At 40.3% G+C, this 17,169-nt stretch overlaps 2 protein-coding genes across 3 annotated transcripts; one reads left to right on the top strand and one right to left on the bottom strand.

Annotated features, from left to right (window-relative positions):
- Window positions 1-1,532: 1,532 nt before the first annotated feature.
- On the bottom strand, window positions 1,533-8,649 carry zgc:152830 (uncharacterized protein LOC767682 homolog). Its single transcript, XM_061729450.1, has 16 exons — window positions 8,533-8,649; window positions 7,732-7,773; window positions 7,537-7,627; window positions 6,556-6,704; window positions 6,370-6,478; window positions 4,685-4,812; window positions 4,510-4,609; window positions 4,339-4,414; window positions 4,136-4,221; window positions 3,748-3,852; window positions 3,558-3,633; window positions 3,354-3,472; window positions 3,183-3,266; window positions 3,017-3,074; window positions 1,824-2,005; window positions 1,533-1,741 (listed from the first exon to the last, which is right to left on the bottom strand). The coding sequence occupies exons 1-16, from the start codon at window positions 8,541-8,543 to the stop codon at window positions 1,604-1,606; spliced, it is 1,554 nt and encodes a 517-aa protein (XP_061585434.1). The 5' UTR covers window positions 8,544-8,649; the 3' UTR covers window positions 1,533-1,603.
- A 425-nt stretch (window positions 8,650-9,074) lies between these two features.
- Window positions 9,075-16,743, top strand: fahd2a (fumarylacetoacetate hydrolase domain containing 2A). Of its 2 annotated transcripts, none has more exons than XM_061729449.1 (8): window positions 9,075-9,109; window positions 9,740-10,005; window positions 10,127-10,343; window positions 11,637-11,696; window positions 11,774-11,936; window positions 13,637-13,745; window positions 14,317-14,404; window positions 16,141-16,743. In XM_061729449.1, exons 2-8 carry the CDS (start codon window positions 9,740-9,742, stop codon window positions 16,201-16,203), a joined length of 966 nt encoding a protein of 321 aa, XP_061585433.1. In that variant the 5' UTR covers window positions 9,075-9,109; the 3' UTR covers window positions 16,204-16,743. The 2 variants fall into 2 exon arrangements, with proteins under 2 accessions (XP_061585433.1, XP_061585432.1); XM_061729448.1 differs by having other exon boundaries at window positions 9,103-9,227.
- The last annotated feature ends 426 nt before the right edge of the window (window positions 16,744-17,169 follow it).

Below are 17,169 nucleotides of genomic sequence, written 5' to 3'. Positions count from 1 at the left end.
CTAAATATCATATTCACTGTACTAAATTTGCTAGCTAAAGTCCAAATAGAATTGTTCTCAAAGCTATATTAATATCATATTCAGACAGTCTTAAACAGAGCATAAGCCCCAAGCGGTTAAAACGAGAAGCTTATGCGAAAAATATATTTCCTGATTTTGTTTTTTTTAATTTATTTTTCCTCCTTTAACCTCAAGCTTTCTATTTTATTTTGATATATAATTTACTGTTCTTAATTTGTAACTGCATTTATCCTGAAGTTTTGTACCTTTTCTGTATATATCTGTCAATAATAATTAAAAAAATAAAATAAAAAAAAGCCCAGTGACCCACTAATGACTCAATGGAAATACTATTGATATTGTAATAACCTGTCCTTTCTCCCGAACCAGCCTGTTTTATGTTCCTTAATTTATTTCTAGATGAAGAACACACTCTACAAGACACACATGATTTTCAAATTGATCAATTCTGCCATGACATTAATCCAGAAAAAATTTAAGTAAATACATTTTGAAAATAGTTATTGTTTAGCAAATAAAAAGGAATCATTCTTAGTGAACAGTTTTACATTTTTTTTCCCAGGAGAGTTTAATTTTTGTCAAGCAAAGTGAAAAAAAACAAATACCCCCCTTTCAAGTCCATCAATTATGTCCACATTTAAGAGGAACCTGTTTTAGATTCACACAGTTAACACTATTACACATTGTGTTTATTTGGGTCTTCATTAAGTTTAAATCTACAGCAGGTTCGACTTCACTGGAGTAAGAATTCATTGGTGAATTTGATTATGGAGATGTTTCAAAAAATATTGCAGAGGGCGGCATGATGTATCAGTTAGATGAGACTGCAGATGTGAATGTATTCATAACACAACCAAACCTGTAAACCGCATTAAGAGATCTCAGTGGAGACACAAACCAGTTGTGCGACCTTTCTGCAATATGACCATCAAATATCACAAAACCAAGCTGATAAGACCCTTTACTAAGTCCATTGACTAAAACTTGCACTTGAATTGAACTAGAAGTTATTTCACTAGTGTAGTATGATGTACAAATGTCTTATTCTTAGTAGTTATTGTAGAATTAGTGGTTTACATGCTTTGAATATATGTACAAACACGCATTTACCACCAAGATTTTGACCATTGTCTCAATATTTTATTTCAAGTGAAATGTAAATTTCTCCTAAAATCTAATTTTAAAAACACACCCAGTAAAATGCCATTTAATTAATTATTTTTTTTTAATTATCCCTTTTTGGCTCACCCCCTTCATTTTGATCCCATTCCAAATCCAAAATATCTCTAAACATTTATTTTTTTTGTATTCATTTTGTGAAAATGTGATTAAAAAAAAAAATTAAAAAAAAGATTGACGAGAGCCCTGAGACTATAATGATTTACACCAACCAGACTTGTTGGATACTTGGTTCAGAAAGGAAAATGGGAAGTTTCAAGATCTTAGAAAAGAGAGCAACCAAGAGTTAGAAAATAAAAGAAACAGAAATTGTAAAAAAAAAAATGCCAATATAACTTTTTGTGACAAATGCTTCATTTATATTTTGACAGTTACAAATTTGTCTTTTATTGGATGATTTTCTTTAGATGGTGCCTGTAAGGATGTAGTGGGTTGCCATGGCGAGGACAGGGGCTCCAGTTGGGACACCAGGGAAAGGCCCGCTGGACCCGGCGATGTCGATGTGGGAGTACGGCAGAGGAGCGCTGGAATCAACACCATGCTGTGTAGAAAATTCATAGATTAATCACTGCATTTCCCTTCACGTGATTTATGGATGACTTTTAATGGCAGCTTGAGAGCACCTTGTCGAGGCCAGAGGCCATTATGAGGAAGGCTGCAGGAGTCTGGTGTCCTCGCGGTGTGGCTGAGGATGGAAGGTTGTTGCACTGCAGAATGTCCTCGTACTCAGACTTGCCCTTGTGGAAGTCATAGTCCTCCCTCCTGATGCTGGAGACCTCAAACACATCTCCCAGCACCTCTCCCGCTGTAGGAGACACGATGCAGATCAGTGAACAATTACTGCAGGAGGTTATGTTGATATAGATCCAGGTTTCCTAGTAAATGATGCCGTCACAGAGCAACATCTGCTGGACAAGACCAAGTCTTACATCGGAGAAGAGCAAAATCAAATATTTTAAACTGAACTGCAGTCGCAATTATAATTATTATTAATAGTTACATCCTACAAAAACTAGAAACATTAAAAAGGGCGTTCATTCTCTTCTTTAAAATCTCTGCTTTTGAACAAGAGCAGGGGTTTTAAAAGCAAATACTAAACCTTTTGGCTCTCGAATGATAAACATGTACAAATAATCCACCAAACCGATGTGATAGGTTGATAAATTGTCTACAAGTCTGCTTGGAGTGTAACATCAACAGTATATTCTGTAGAAACTAGAGCAAACGTATCAACAAACAGATTTGACTAACATTAACTTGCGTGGGTTTCTCCGGGTACTCTGGCTTCCTCCTACAATCCAAAAACCATGCGTGTCTAGGTTGACTGACAGCGTTAAATAGCCCGTAGGTGTGTGTGTGTGAGCGTGAATGGTTGTTCGTCTCTCCCCGTGCGTGTGGGGTTGCGTCAGGAAGGGCATCCGGTGTAAAATCGGGCCAAATTGATGTGCGGACCATGATACACTAGGATCCCTCTGCTCGGATGGATTAAGCCGAAATGGTTGATAAAGACTTCAACATGAACAGAATCAGGATAAATTCACACGATCTTTGATTACAGGATTCAGTTCGAGTTAATGAAGAAGAGCAACAAACAAAATCATGTCTCATCCACAAGCGTAACATACAATCAATTAGTGACAGTTCAATACTTGCAATCCTGTGCCAAATTAAACATTTCACCGGGACTGAAGTGGATGTTAATGTATATTTAAAATAAAATAAAAAACTCCTCTTTAATAACTCCTCTTTTATCACGGTTGAAAAGTTTAACGAGTAAACCTTTTAATTATGAATATTTAGCCGAACCGCATCTCACCTTTCTGCCACTTAGTAGCAGTCCCGTTGCGATGGGCCGGTCCATTATCCATGATGATCTGCAACAAGAGGTTCACACTGATCCTTAATCCTGATTTAATGATTAACGGTGAGGACGTTACATATTTACACGCTGTAAGTCTGTGTTGTACTCCGGCAGGACTTACAGAGTAGTCGGGTCCCATGGCTCTGATCGCGTGGCCAGTCAGAGTCGCGATCGTAAACAGCTCCGGAGAAACCTCACGCACGCCCTGCAGAGACAGCGGTCACGTTCAGAAATACCTCCTGCAGGTGGAGACTCCTTAGTCCTGATGTGATTTTAAGCAGCTTTTCCCTACCTGCTCCTTCATCTCACAGAGCAGGTCCACCATCACCATGCGTCCCTCCGCATCCGTGTTTCCCACTCTCACTCTGCGACCGGCACGGGAAACCACCAGCTCATCAGCCACGTAGCAGTCTGAGAAAACACACCGGCAGGTGAGGAGGAGCAGAAACGCACGTCTCAGGTGTGCAGAGAGAGATCAGGAGTAGCTACTACTGACCTGCGCCCACACTGTTCCTCACCATGGCCATTGTGCCCACAACCTTCAGGTTTTTCGGCTTCAGATGGGCCAATACCTGGTGAAGAAAAAAGAAAAAAAGAAGAGGGTTTAATCTCCAAATCCAGCAAAAGTCAGCTTGCAAGAATGATTTTATTCCTGTTTATTGGTTTTGGAGGGGGACGGTGGCGACCTGGAAGAATCCAGCCACAGCAGCAGCTCCGCACTTGTCCCTGTGCATGCCGGCCATGAAGCCGCCGGCCTTGATGTCTGCTCCGCCGGTGTCGTAGGTGATGCCCTGAAAACACCAGAACCAGATCTGTTCACCGAGCAGTCGGCAAGACGGCTGCAACCAACAACTCGCGTTTATGGTTTTACTTCATCAATAAATCAAAAATAATGATGCAATTATGGAACATAATAGAATTGAATCAGCTTCTAAGGCTGAAAATCATAGTTGACAATGTGGAGAAACACGAAAACGATCTTGTGGATATTGAGGTTGTGGGATTTTTTTTGTGCTGAGTGCAAATATAACTTCCTTTTTCTGTCTGTACAGACATACCACAGTCCCGTCTCACCTTTCCAACCAGCATGAGCGTCTTCTGGATCGGTCCCTCCCCACAGTACTGCAGCTTGATGACTCTGGCCTGGTGACGAGGAACACCTGAAAGAAGGAAACGGGTATCAGGCTCCCATCTTAAAAAAAATAAATAAAATGAGAATCTAGTTGTCTAGCTGGAAGTCAAGGTAAAGCAGTCAGAAAAAGAAAAGGACGTCCTACTGTTGGCACAGCGGTTGACTGCAGCCAGACACGGATACTCCTTCTCCAGAGTCTTCACGCTGCTCACCACCTCCACCTGAAGGTCAACACGTACAGACGTGCAGGGTCACTGGAGAAACAAGTGTTTTCTATTCCTGTTTGGATAAAAACATCTGTAACGCTGTCTTTTACCTTCACAGGGGTGTTCTTGAACAGTTCCTGGACGTATTCAGCCACATGAGGAGCAGCCATACGCTCGGGGTCTGAGCCGCCAATGTCGCGGCAAGCCAGTCTGAAAGAGGGAAAATTTAAACAAGTTATGACCGAGTGAACAACAGAGGTAAAGAAAACTTGGTGTCTGATTCACCTGCCACTCTCCAGAGCATTGGCCAGCTCCACCAGCCGCTTTCCCTCAGCCTCCTGCGCCGCCCACAGACCCAGAACACACACCTTGTAGTCGGAGGATTTCACCTTCGCCTCTCGCACCTCAAGTGGCTTTTGAGCAAAAAAAGATTTTTTTTTTTGAAAACATACATTTTTTTATTAAAAAAAAAGACCCAGTTCAGGTATCATACGTGGTACCTGGAAACTTAACGTCAGCTATAAGTCATTGTATTTGAATACTATGTGAGATTCACAAACGAATGGCAGCATTTTCCTTTCTTTCTGCTACCGATGTAACATGCACTTTGAGAACCGGCTCGTACTAAATAATGATGTGGTACCAGATACCCATCAGATATCATGTCAGTCCAAATATCCATCGTAAAGTCGACTGCCTGTGTTTTGTTTTACTTTACATGACATGTTCAGCCACAGTCTCATACCGTTTAGGAGGATCAGTTTCAGAGTATGATTAAGTAGTAAAATCCAAAGTTTTCATTGGCTAACTGGAGCTGATCAAATTAACTCAACAATTCTGTCTCTTATCGCACTATGTTGTTGACATTCTGTGGTGAATTACTTATTTCTGAAGAACTACAGTTTCTCCGTCTTCCCCTTTGACTGGATAAACTTACACTCCCTTCACCTGATTGCTCTTTAACTACTTAAAAATGAGACTCATTTAAAATTTGGCAGCATTTGTGCCACGTACGGAAACTGCAACTATACATAATGAGCATTCTGGCGTAAAATAACAGCAAACGTCCAACATAATGCCAGTGCAAGAGAGTTGGCTCAGTCCAACAGCTCATGCCCCACCTGCTGCTTTAAGACAGGAATTTGCAAGGCAGTATTATGTAAAGTTACATGGTATCAGACGCTGAACAGAAATAAATAATCACAGATACCAATACCTTTCTTTTAGGTAGAATTGGTGAGAGAATTTCTAATGCTGATATTAGAACAACTGTCCTGAACTAAATTGAATACTTTAGACATCATGTTCTGGGCTTCGATTAAGTTGGAGGATTCAGAAAAGATTTTTAACCAAAACAGTAAAAAATATATACAACAAATCTAAGATAGCCCGACTTTTTGCTCCCAACGTGGATCCAACTTCTGCAACACTACATGCTACAGAAAATAATTGAACTAAATTATATTTTATAAATGCCCCACAGAGAAATGACTAATGCCATGAAAATTATAGAGTGACAAAATAAAGTAGGAAATGCATTAAATAACAAAATAAGAGGTACAGCACAAACAAAAACTCCAGTGACTGTAATGTGTGTTGCTTAGCAACAGCTGAGCTGATGACGTCATATTCAGATTCAGCATCCAACACAGCTGAATCAGCATGGATGAAGACTCACAGCAGTTTGGTATTCAGGGTGCAGAGACGCTCCTTCACACTGACATGTTACATCATCTGTTAACCTGTCCATCTGCAGTTTCTGCCATATCCATGGACAATCAAAGATCAAAATCAGCTCCCTTGTATTAAGCAAACACATCCCGGACTACTCCTCATCACTCGTCTGGATTTGTGAGCTTATTCGAGGTTTAAAAAGCTCAGTAAATGTCTCCTACATGTTTTGGTGGCCAGTTAGAAATGTTAAAAAGTGACAAATTACAAACAGGAGCTTCTCCACAAACGTTTCTCACCATGTAGAGAGCATGAAGAGCGCCGAGCACGGCCACCAAGGTGCTGTTCTTGTAGTCCTTGTGCGGAGGGCACACCAGCAGGGGGCGCTGCATACCGGCCTTCAGGGCCCTGGAAGGACAGTGAAACCTGGATGTAATCCCCCAGTCAGAGTCCCAGAGGGAGGGAAAACCCGACTCTTCACTCACCGTTTGATGCCGTTGACTGCCGCATCATTAAAACGCCTGACATCGTCGTAGTCACGGTTTACAGGACCAGTGGAGGAAAACACTAGGCGGTTGCCAGGGAGACCAGGAACCTTGAGGATCACCACCTCCTCTCCCAACCCGCTGTCAATCTGTGGAAAAAGTATCACAACAAATCACTGGAGGGCGCTGCCTCTTTAGCTTATCATCCTCGGTAGTAAGATCTGAATATTAGAGGAAACTAAAACTTTCAACTCATCACACCTGTCAGGTCTCCTGTTTTGGCCGGGAAATAACCGTATTTGATCCCTCTTTCCCGCATTAGTATTTTCCCATACCTTTCCAGTTTTATAATATAATAATTTTTAAAACAGCCAACTTAATTGTCACTAATCTCGCGATAACTGCCCTTTGCTGTAGCCTGGGTGACAGTTCTTGCGAGGTTAATGGCAACAACGGGAGCAAACTCGGAACAACAAATCCGAGAGATGGATGGATGTAACGAGAGTGAGGTCATTTCTGACAAGAAAGAAGACTTGGTGTAAATATCTCTAAAAATGGGGAACCAAATTTACTTTCCTAAAGAGGAGGTATAGAAACATGCGTCTGTGTCATTAATGCCAGAGAGCCACATGAGTGAAAATGACAACTTAAAAGAAAATTTAAATGTTTCACTCTAAGAAAATGTATGTATATATATATTTATATATATAAACTGAAAATCTTTAAAATAAATAAACACGCTTTAATCTACTTTTGTGTTTTCATTTAGGCTCTATTATAGGAATTACATACAGGTATGCCTTAAGCCCACAAAATATGTATATTTCTGTGTCACTTGATCAAATAAAACAGAACAAAAACACCCTAAACTCTAAGAACTTATTTCAACATTGAATATATTTGACACAAGCTGGTATCCTCAACTGAAGCACATTACAGATAGAGGTAAGACAACTGCAGGATGCAATCTTTCTCACTTACAGAGTTGTAGTCCTGCAGAGGGGCCTTAAGGCACTCAAGCTTGTCAGGCAGCGTGTCATGGCTCTGGGTCACTAGGATGATGCCATCAAAACTAGAAAGAGGACCCAACAGTCATCTGACACGATAAAAAACAACCAACCAAACATTTTGACAGAAACTGTGAAGATTAAGAGCAGGATTCTTCCTGAAACTCACTTCTGGTTCTTGAGGTCAGTGGTCCACTCAACGGGCTGGACGCTGCAAAAGAAACACACTGCACAGTCAATAATAATAAAATCATAATAAATGTCCAACAGAACAACTCTGATTAAGGAGTGTCAAAACCAGATTTCCTTTGTCTGATGCATTCATTCACTCTAAGAAGTCTTGTAATCTGTTAATGATAACAGAGCAAATAAAAGTCCTATCTGCAGGACCTTTGACAGCTGCAGCTGAGAAACTGCATGACAGCAGGATTATTAGTGTGCTGGTCAGCACTTCACACTTCTCTTCTTCCTTGTCTGCAGAGTGGAAGTTGTGTAAAAATATATCTGCGTGAGGAGATTTCACGTCGCGAGACTGTGCACGTTATATGGTGCAACTTACTCTGTTTCTACTGGATTACAACATTAAAGCTTGAATGGAGGCAGATTTGTTTCACACCAGTCTGATAGTTTTGGCATCATGTGACAGTGAGGGAAGTCTATTACACTTGAAAGTGAAATCAAATAATAAGCAAGTCATCACATTTCTAGAGTAAATTAATACAATTGTTTAATAAAGCCACACATTTAAAAGGGACTTGGTCATATTTTGACGGCGATGGGCAAATACACTTAAAAGTAAATACTAAATTGAAATAAAAAAAGGCTCCCTGACTGTTATTTCTAGCTTAAAAAAAAAAAAACAATCACACCAAAAAAAAAAGCTGCACGTTAGATAACCATTTATTTTAGAAAATCAGCTGTTTAAATCATCAAATGAAATGAAACCTGCAACAAGAAGCGCCAATCCCACCTGGTGCACATTTCCGTCTTCTTCCTCCTGCACAGTCTTCGAGGTGAAAGAACAGAAATCTAGCAGAGAAGACTCTTTCCTTTGTAGGCTAGCCGGCTGGTCACGTGACGCCATGGGGATACACTGGTGCTGCCTTCAGGGACCGACCCCGGTCGGACACACGGACATCACAGGCGTAAAATGTTAAAGTTGGTACAAAATAAATACAATTTATACACTTTATAGCAAGTAATGGTTTGTAAAAGTGCAGGTATAAATGTGTAGGCAATATAAATGGTGAAAACATTTGTCATGTAAGTGGTAGATTGGTCCAGTGAGGGATGATCCAACTGCACGTTAATGCACAATTAAGGATGTTGTCGGGAATTGTAGTTTTTGAAATAACAACGCCAAAACAATTAAATAATAATGACACAATAATAAAAATAAATACATTTCACAATAACAGTAATTTAATAACAGTGGTGGCTTTTATCCATTGTCTCTTACGCTGTTTAACGTATTGACTTTAGCGAGTTTACTGACTTCCGGTACTGTCCGGAAATGGTTCAAATGTGTTCTATTTGCAGATGCGAAGGTGAGTATTGACCAAAAAACCAGGTACAAAGTGCAGAAAAAAGACAGTTGGTTTGAGGTTATTCAGTTGCTCATTCGCCCTGACAAGACATTTAACACAGATAAGCCTTGGGCAACAGGTAGGCAGCAGACATATTTATTGCTTATTTGGATTGCTTATTGCTTAGTTTGGGTTCAGTTGCTCTTAGTTCTTAAGATTTGCATCTGAAACTGATTTCATAATAATCTGTTTTTAAGGTTTTAAAAGTCCTGCAACTTCGGAATCAAATGATAAACTCTTCAGTTTTCATTAAGAAATATAAAAATTATGTAATATGTGTAGACAGTTTATTTTCTTATGACATTTCTTATAATCACTGACATTTGAAAAAAAACATTTATTTAGTTTCATCAGTCATTATTTTAATAATTAACTATATTTTAAGACTGTAGGATTTGAATCGGAGAGAGGCAACAATGGAGCATTATGGTTGCAAAAGAGGTCTTTTAACAAAAAAACTATAATAAGTTGAACTTTTGCTCGTTACTCTGCCTAAACCAAGGAAGAGAAATCAGAAAACGAATTTACTGCACAATTCCTTTTTTGCTCACCAACTGCTACCTTTTTACTATTGGTCTTCTTCTTCAACAGATGAGACTTCCCCTTTGCTCCTTCTACAGTTTTCGTCATTTCCTCTCCCAGAGTCCGGCGGCCGCTACACAGAGACGAGGCTTCAAGGGGATAGTAATGCGCCTGGTGCAGTTTCGTCATCGAGGTGATGGAGATGGCATCAGGGTGGGAGTGGAGCAAGGTGAGGGGCTCGGTGTGGTGGACCTGAAGGCATTTGACCCCTCCATGCCTTCAACCATGAGAGAGCTGCTGGAAATGGGAGACAGAGGCCTTGAATGTGCACAGAGGTACCACAAACTGACAAATGCTGAATTGTTCTCAACTTACCCGTTTGCTCCTCAGAAGCTCCTCTTTATCTTCAAGAACATTAACCTGTTCTATTGCTTTTTCCTCACTCCCCCTGGTCAGAGCGTTGGAGTCCGGCCAGTGTGTGGTGAAACGAGCACAGATCCAGCTACTGTCGCCTGTTTTGGCCCCAGAGAAGGTGGTGTGTGTGGGTATGAACTATCGGGACCACTGTCTGGAGCAGAACGCCCCCATTCCAAAGGAACCCATCATCTTTAGCAAGTTCCCCAGCGCCATTACGGGGCCGTATGATGATATTATTCTGCCCTCAGAGAGCAAGGTGAGGTTAAGCAAAGTGATTCTTATAATAATAATAATAATACTGTCATTTAGCAGACACTTTTATCCAAAGCGACTTACATCTGAGAGAACAAACACAATTAGGGTTAAGGACCTTGCTCAGGGGCTTGAACCTGGATCCTCCAGACCCAAGCTCACCTCTGTAGCCAATACACTACCCCCCCCAATTCTTACCAATACATTAATACAAAAAAAATTACTATATTCAACCCTGGTTTTACTGGAGTAAAACTAAACATGGCAATGACGTAGTATTCAGGTCTCTAGAAACAAGTTACATTAATTGCAATAATTACTTTGTCCACTGGATGGTGCTTTTGTACCACTGTGTGATAAGTATGACACAGAGGTGTTCAATGTTCATCCTCCTAAATGGAAAAGGGTTATAGGTTTATGCTCTTCATCATCTGCTAAACATCAATCCCTAGAATAAATTCAATTTGGATCGCTTTTGAAGAAAGCATGCAAGATATATATGAGCACATGTGACATCTTTACATATGCGAGATAGAGATAAAAGGGTATAATGCTTGTGTAAATAACTTCAACTGCATTGGAAAGTGTCACAAGGTTTTGTTTCTTATCCTTTGCACAGAATCCAAAGCCAGGATGACTTGAAAGGTCATTAAGAGGTTTGGGTTCCTCACCCAATTTATTACACACGTCAAAGCAAGGACTCTCCAGGACATGAGATTTATATTATGTTTTATTCTGTCAGTAGAAGGCGATAGCCCGTCTGTAAATCCTGTGAATGTCTCAGTATGTCTTCTCCCTGTAGAAATAAAGTTTGTGGAGCAAAACCTAAAACCGACCTCCATGACTTTGATCAAAGATCAGATGGAGGTTGAGGCGTCCCAGCTGTAGTTTTGTTTTGAAGTTGCTGTAATTACAACACACCATGAGAGATGACGAGTGAAGTATCCATCACAGAAGTTCTGCTCAGACTGTCACAGATCAGTCCTTTGAATTGGTGAACGAACATCAAAGAATCCCATCATTATTGCTGACTGTAGTGCGTCTGTGGAAGTCTATATTTTCCTAATTTCCCAGCACAGCACTACATTTTTCTTTATTCTTTGCGGTTCATGGTTTATTTCATAAATGTTTGACGGTTTTCGAGTTTGTCAACTTCATCTATAGGAACTGTTTTAAAGTGGGCCGACTGGTTTGCTTTTTTTCTTCTTGACTGTAGGAAATAAAAACCTGTTTAAAATGAGGTTTATCCCATGACACACCCTTATATTCATATTATTCCTTAAAAATTTGACTGAAGGAGGTGGACTGGGAGGTGGAGCTGGCCTTTGTGATTGGTAGAAGAGGAAAACACATCAAGGTGAGCATCACATCATCTTTAATGCGCTTTTGTGAAGCATCTACTGCGACTTCTTTTCCACTCCTCTCGTCACTCAGGAGGAAGACGCGCTCTCCTACGTGGCCGGGTTCACGGTGGCCAACGATGTCAGCGCGCGCGACTGGCAGATGAAGCGTAATGGAAAGCAGTGGCTGCTGGGAAAAACATTTGACAGCTTCTGTCCTCTTGGCCCTGCTTTAGTAACCACTGATGCTGTGACGGGTAAGAGACACGAGCAGCCAGAGCAGGAAGAGAGAGGGAGATGGGGGGGATTCAAGTCATTATGATGAAAAATGCAATTACCTGTAATTTACGGTGTCAGCTATCACTGAGATAACAAGCTGCAAATCTGTGAAGAGTCGGTTCCATGAAAATGTACAAATGCACGACAGGAAACCGAGGTGATTGTATAATAAGGCTGAAATACTGTATTCTTAAACTTACTTTGACTTCTGTTTCCTTGCAGAAAGTGTGAACCTGAGATATTTAATCATTTATCAATTCATTTTCTTTTGATAATATTGAAATCATATTTCCATTTCAGGCTTGCAAAATAGAAATGAAAAAGAAGTTTGCTCAATAAAGCTTTTACCACTTTTAAGTCGAGACAGTTCTGACAGGTGTTCTGGACAACAAATGTAAGAGCATATCAGGTGTTATGTTGTCTGGAAAAGGTTAAAAATAAAAGTAACTTCAAGGGTCATTTCAAAATGTAGCTAGAATTTAAATTGTTCTGCCCAGGTTTCCCGCAGTAATCCTCCATCCATGTGGTTAGTCATTATACTTTTGAACAGTTCAGTGATTTTCTCTGCAAAATGTCGTCAAAGTGGCCTTCTTTGCTCCTTAAACACTCCATATAGCCTTTCATCGATACATTTCCTAAACCAAATCAACATTATTTTTCCTCCGATTTGCCGCGGAAATGACACTACAAAAAAAAGATGGAATTGGTAAATAAAACGTATTTTATTCAATCCTGGAGTTCAAAATTCTCCATTCAACCATAAGAAAAAAGGACAGTCAATAATGTCAAAAGAGAAACCGCAAAAAAAAAAGAGGTGAATCAAGGACATCAAATCACAAAGAGAAAGAAAACAGAACAAAGCCTCTTAATTAGTTTTATAAGGCAAAAAAGCCAACAGGTGCTGCACAGAGCTGCGAGAGTAGAGAACAGATTAAACAAGAAACTAGTGCTGCACAGAAGATTAACAATCAATTATCAGGGTAACAACACAAGTGCGTAACATATAAACAATTACAACACTACAGCTGCACAAAGGTCAGGCTGGACTTGGAAGGGTCTGAATTCTGGGCAGAATTGAAGGACGCCACTGCAACCGTGTCCGGGGGTCCCAGCAGGGAGGGACGCAATGAGAAATTAATTTGACAAGAACAAAGACATCATGTGTCTTGATAGTGTCTGCAAAGATTTGGACATTTCAGGATTGCTGGTTTTTCCTCAGTATCCCAACTTTACTGGTTTGAGATCTAATCAATTTAAAGAAAACATGGTCACAGAAAGAGAAAGAAAATCAGTAAGCTGATATTGTACCTGTTTTATAAAGATCCTTACATAAAATACTATTTAAATTTATTCATTTAATTTTGATTGTGTGTTGTATACAGAAATTTATACATACCAATATTTAAAGTAATGTCCTAGTCTTATGATAATACATTTTTTGGAAGGATGGATGACTGGAAGGAAGGATGGATGACTGGATGAAAGACTGGATGGAAGGAAGGTTGAATGACTGGATGGAAGGAGGGATGACTGTAAGGAAGGATGGATGACTGGATGGATGGATGGAAGGATGGATGGATATGTTACTGAGTGGTTGCATGTTGTGCAGAGCAGCTGACTGCTTATGTTTGTGACTCGTTACTGCAGTTCTGATGTTTCCGTGTGGTTTCTCTCTCAGATCCCGACAACCTGGGCGTCCGCTGCCTGGTGAACGGAGAAACGGTCCAGAGCAGCAGCACGGCTCAGATGATCTTCAAGACGCCAGCGCTGGTCGCATGGGTCTCAAAGTAATTCCCCTGCGTCGCTGCTCACTAGGATGTTGTCTTTGCCTGAGAGCTTCACAGACACCGAGTTCTGCATGTATTAGGCTTTGTATTATTTACATAATACATGCAGAACCGGGGTTTAATAACTTGAACAGAGTTGAGTTTCCTCTTAAGAAAATTTGCAAATCATGTAATAAATTACTGCATTAAATACACAGCGTGAGCAAATGATGTTCATCACAGACTTGGCTAAAATAAGGCTTATCCCTCACAACTGGCACTCCGTACCATAAACCATCCAATCCGCTGGAGCGTTCCTGATCCCATTTGAAATTTTTGGACGATAAAGCCTCGCCCTCTTTCCCTTGAATTACTGGTGACACTGTTTATTGTTCTTTAATATTTGCAGCCCATAGCACATTTTACAGGCTCAGTATGGACACTATTATGATTTTCAGCTGTTATTTTGTACGCCTTTGCCTAATTCCTATATCTTAATTTCACTAAAAGACTTAAATGTTCTGTTGTTTTACACAACGGGTTCTGCCCATTTTAATTCAGTGTGATTTTCCCCTTTTTCCCCTTCTCCCAGGTTTGTGACGTTGACTCCAGGAGACGTGTTCCTGACCGGAACTCCTCCAGGTGTGGGCGTGTTCAGGAAGCCACCTGTGTTTCTTAAGGTGAGTCAAAGACGACGCCAACAAAAATGAGATCACAGAGAGTCGACAGAAAGTTCTTAGAACGCTTCAAGTTTTAAAACAGGCTATTTGTCAGACTTAGAGATATGCCTAAACAACTTCAAGATCACAAGAAGCACAAGTCCTCTGATCTAAAGACACAAAGAATTATTTGACCAAGATTCCCAAAGGCGTCTATGGAGCAAACAAGGCAGCGAGCCACACCTCATTAATACCGTCCCTACGGTCAGAGTCAGGGACGACGGCGCCGCTCTGAAAACATGTTTCTGGGACGGGAACTTGGAGACTACACTGGAGGCAAGGATATCTACATTTTGGGAAAAAATTTATAGCAATTCTGAGGGGAAAACTCTTGAGCCCCGGATTTCACAAAGATTCACATTTCAGCTTCACAAGGGCCTGAAAATCCCACCAAGAAAATACAGGCAGAGGTTTAGTAAAAGTCCTGGAGTTTAGAGAGAGTTTGGTCCCAGTTGCTGGACAGACCTGACAACATCTGTTTACCCATCCTCCCCACCCAACCTGGTTGAAGGTTAACCTTACTTTGTAAAGGAGAGATGTCCAAAAGCACAATTGTAACCATCACTGCTGCCGCAGTTAAAGTAGTGACAGAGCTTGAATATTTACAGTGTGTAAAAAAGTTGTAAAAAAAAATTCTGTATCATTGCTGGAGAATTGAGCTTGAAAGAGTTTAACAATGTCGTGTTGGTGCAGGTTGCAGTTTTATTTAAGTTTTATTTAAAACAGATTCCTGACATGATTTAGCTGTCAAGATGGTTAAATAGATGTAGAGTCAACATGTCTCGTACTGTAAAGTTAGATGAAACTTTGCCAGCATTTTGCAAGATGAGGTATATTTTTCTTCTGAAATAAAAGGAGCACTGTGCAAAAATATATGAATCTCAATAGTTTTGACTTCTTAAGACTTTTAAGGTCTCAGACAATACCTACTCTGTTCAGCAGTGTCGTTCACAACATCTTTGGACAGACCAGTTGATGCAAGTTTTAGCACTTAATAAGTTTTCTTCCAAAAATAAGCAATCATGAGCTCCTCCAAATAATCTACCCAGCAGTCTGAAAATTAAAATACTTGCACACAAAGCATCAATTATTCAAATTCAGAAAGGCTAATGAAAGTTCCTCTTCAGGCAAAAGACTGTCAGGATGATTTAGCAGACTTGTTTTGAGTTGGTGAGTTGCAGTAAATGTTCCTGCATCACCACCACAAAATATGTCCTCAGAGTTTGCGAAAGAACATCTAAACAAATCTGGTGCATTTTGGAAGTAAGTGTTGTTGAATGATGACATGAGGAAAGGAAGGACAGCACCTTAGTTTGAGCTATGTTGTAGTGGTACGAGGAGTATTTTACTGATAGAGGGGGGAAATAATCAACTGAGTGAGGAAAAAAAAGCCCCAGGTTATGGAAGCAAACCTTTTAAAAAGGAGAAAAAGAAAGGATGATGTGCTCCAAAACTGGATAATGATCCCAAAAACCTTTCAATAATCGCAATTCCCCATATGAAACCAGGCAAGTGGCAGGTTTTGATCCTGCAGAAAGAACCAGAAGCCTTCCACCGGAGGACTGGCTCAAATCTTTTTCTTTCAAGCTCCCGGGAATTACAGAGGGAGAAACTTTGACCAGGAGTTATCAAACTATTGAATGCCACTGAAATACTGAGTAAATGTGAGCTTGAATTATTATTTCTTCTTTCTCCAGAAAGGAGACGTGGTTGAGTGCCAGATAGACCAGCTTGGCTCTATCATCAACAAAGTTGTATAAACCCTGAGACAAGCATCCACGGAGGAAGGTCATCTGTTTAATTAACAACACTTCCGATCACACGCTCTGCACCATCACCTAAAAGCAGCATGAAATGTGTAAAAATCTTTTTTATCCCTGCTATTACAGTAATAGTGAGGAAGGAAAGTGTGATATTTTAACCACTTCAAACTGCAGTTATGTGATCCAACCTACAGAGTCACAGTGGTCACCAGCATCCACCCACTCAGGCTGCAGCAGAAACCGGGAACCTCGCCATTTATTTAATCACATAAGAAGTTATTCTACTCATGTTTTTAGGATAAACTTGATATCATATCAGGAATGAACTTAAAGGACTTGTATGGTGACCAATCAAAATAATACAGACTACTTGTAATAGAGAGAAATTCCGATGTGGCATTTTCATTTTATGCCTCATAATGTTTGATAGACATTTTCAATCATTTCTTTGATGTATGTTTGTGCTTATTCTATTTTCTTTTTGCCTAAACGCCAGTAATTATCCCATTTAAAATAAATAAATGTTTTTTTTCTCCCTTGCATGTATGTTGGCTTTTTAAGGTATAAGCTTTGAACTGATACCAAACCTAACCTGCGTCCAAACACCGTCCTGTTAATGGGGACGTCCATTCAGCGTGTTGAGCTGGAACAGTAGGGGGCAGTAACGTGTCGGCGGCCGAGCCGCTGCAGCTCTCCTGTACTCACAACTACACAAACAGTGAGCCGTAGACAGCATAATATTAACAACTGCCAAAAAATGTCCCCCATCGAAGTGAGACATCGATTTGTCTCTTCATCTTAATGTAAAAGATTTATGCCAAAGAGCCCCTCCAGGGATGTGACTCAGCAGTTACCTTCGCTCAGGTGAACTTATTCAGAATGATCACTTGTGTGGGCAGAAGCAGGTCCAATACACACAGGGTTCCCTCGTGCATGACTCGAATTTAGTTAGAAAAAGAGCTT

The sequence above is a fragment of the Cololabis saira genome, chromosome 9, assembly GCF_033807715.1.
Source record: "Cololabis saira isolate AMF1-May2022 chromosome 9, fColSai1.1, whole genome shotgun sequence".
NCBI classification, from domain to species: domain Eukaryota; kingdom Metazoa; phylum Chordata; class Actinopteri; order Beloniformes; family Belonidae; genus Cololabis; species Cololabis saira.
The sequence above is the reverse complement of the archived record's forward strand: the minus strand, read 5'-3'. Positions and strand labels throughout refer to the sequence as shown.

Coding starts and splice junctions, on each gene's coding strand:
- zgc:152830 (XM_061729450.1), bottom strand. Junction 3,075..3,182: donor CCATGGGACCCGACTACTCT/GTAAGTCCTGCC, acceptor CTCTTGTTGCAG/ATCATCATGGATAATGGACC. Junction 1,742..1,823: donor TGGCCTCTGGCCTCGACAAG/GTGCTCTCAAGC, acceptor TTTTCTACACAG/CATGGTGTTGATTCCAGCGC.
- fahd2a (XM_061729449.1), top strand. CDS start 9,740: ATGAGACTTCCCCTTTGCTCCTTCTACAGTTTTCGTCATTTCCTCTCC. Junction 10,006..10,126: donor GGCCTTGAATGTGCACAGAG/GTACCACAAACT, acceptor CCCCCTGGTCAG/AGCGTTGGAGTCCGGCCAGT. Junction 11,697..11,773: donor GAAGAGGAAAACACATCAAG/GTGAGCATCACA, acceptor CTCGTCACTCAG/GAGGAAGACGCGCTCTCCTA.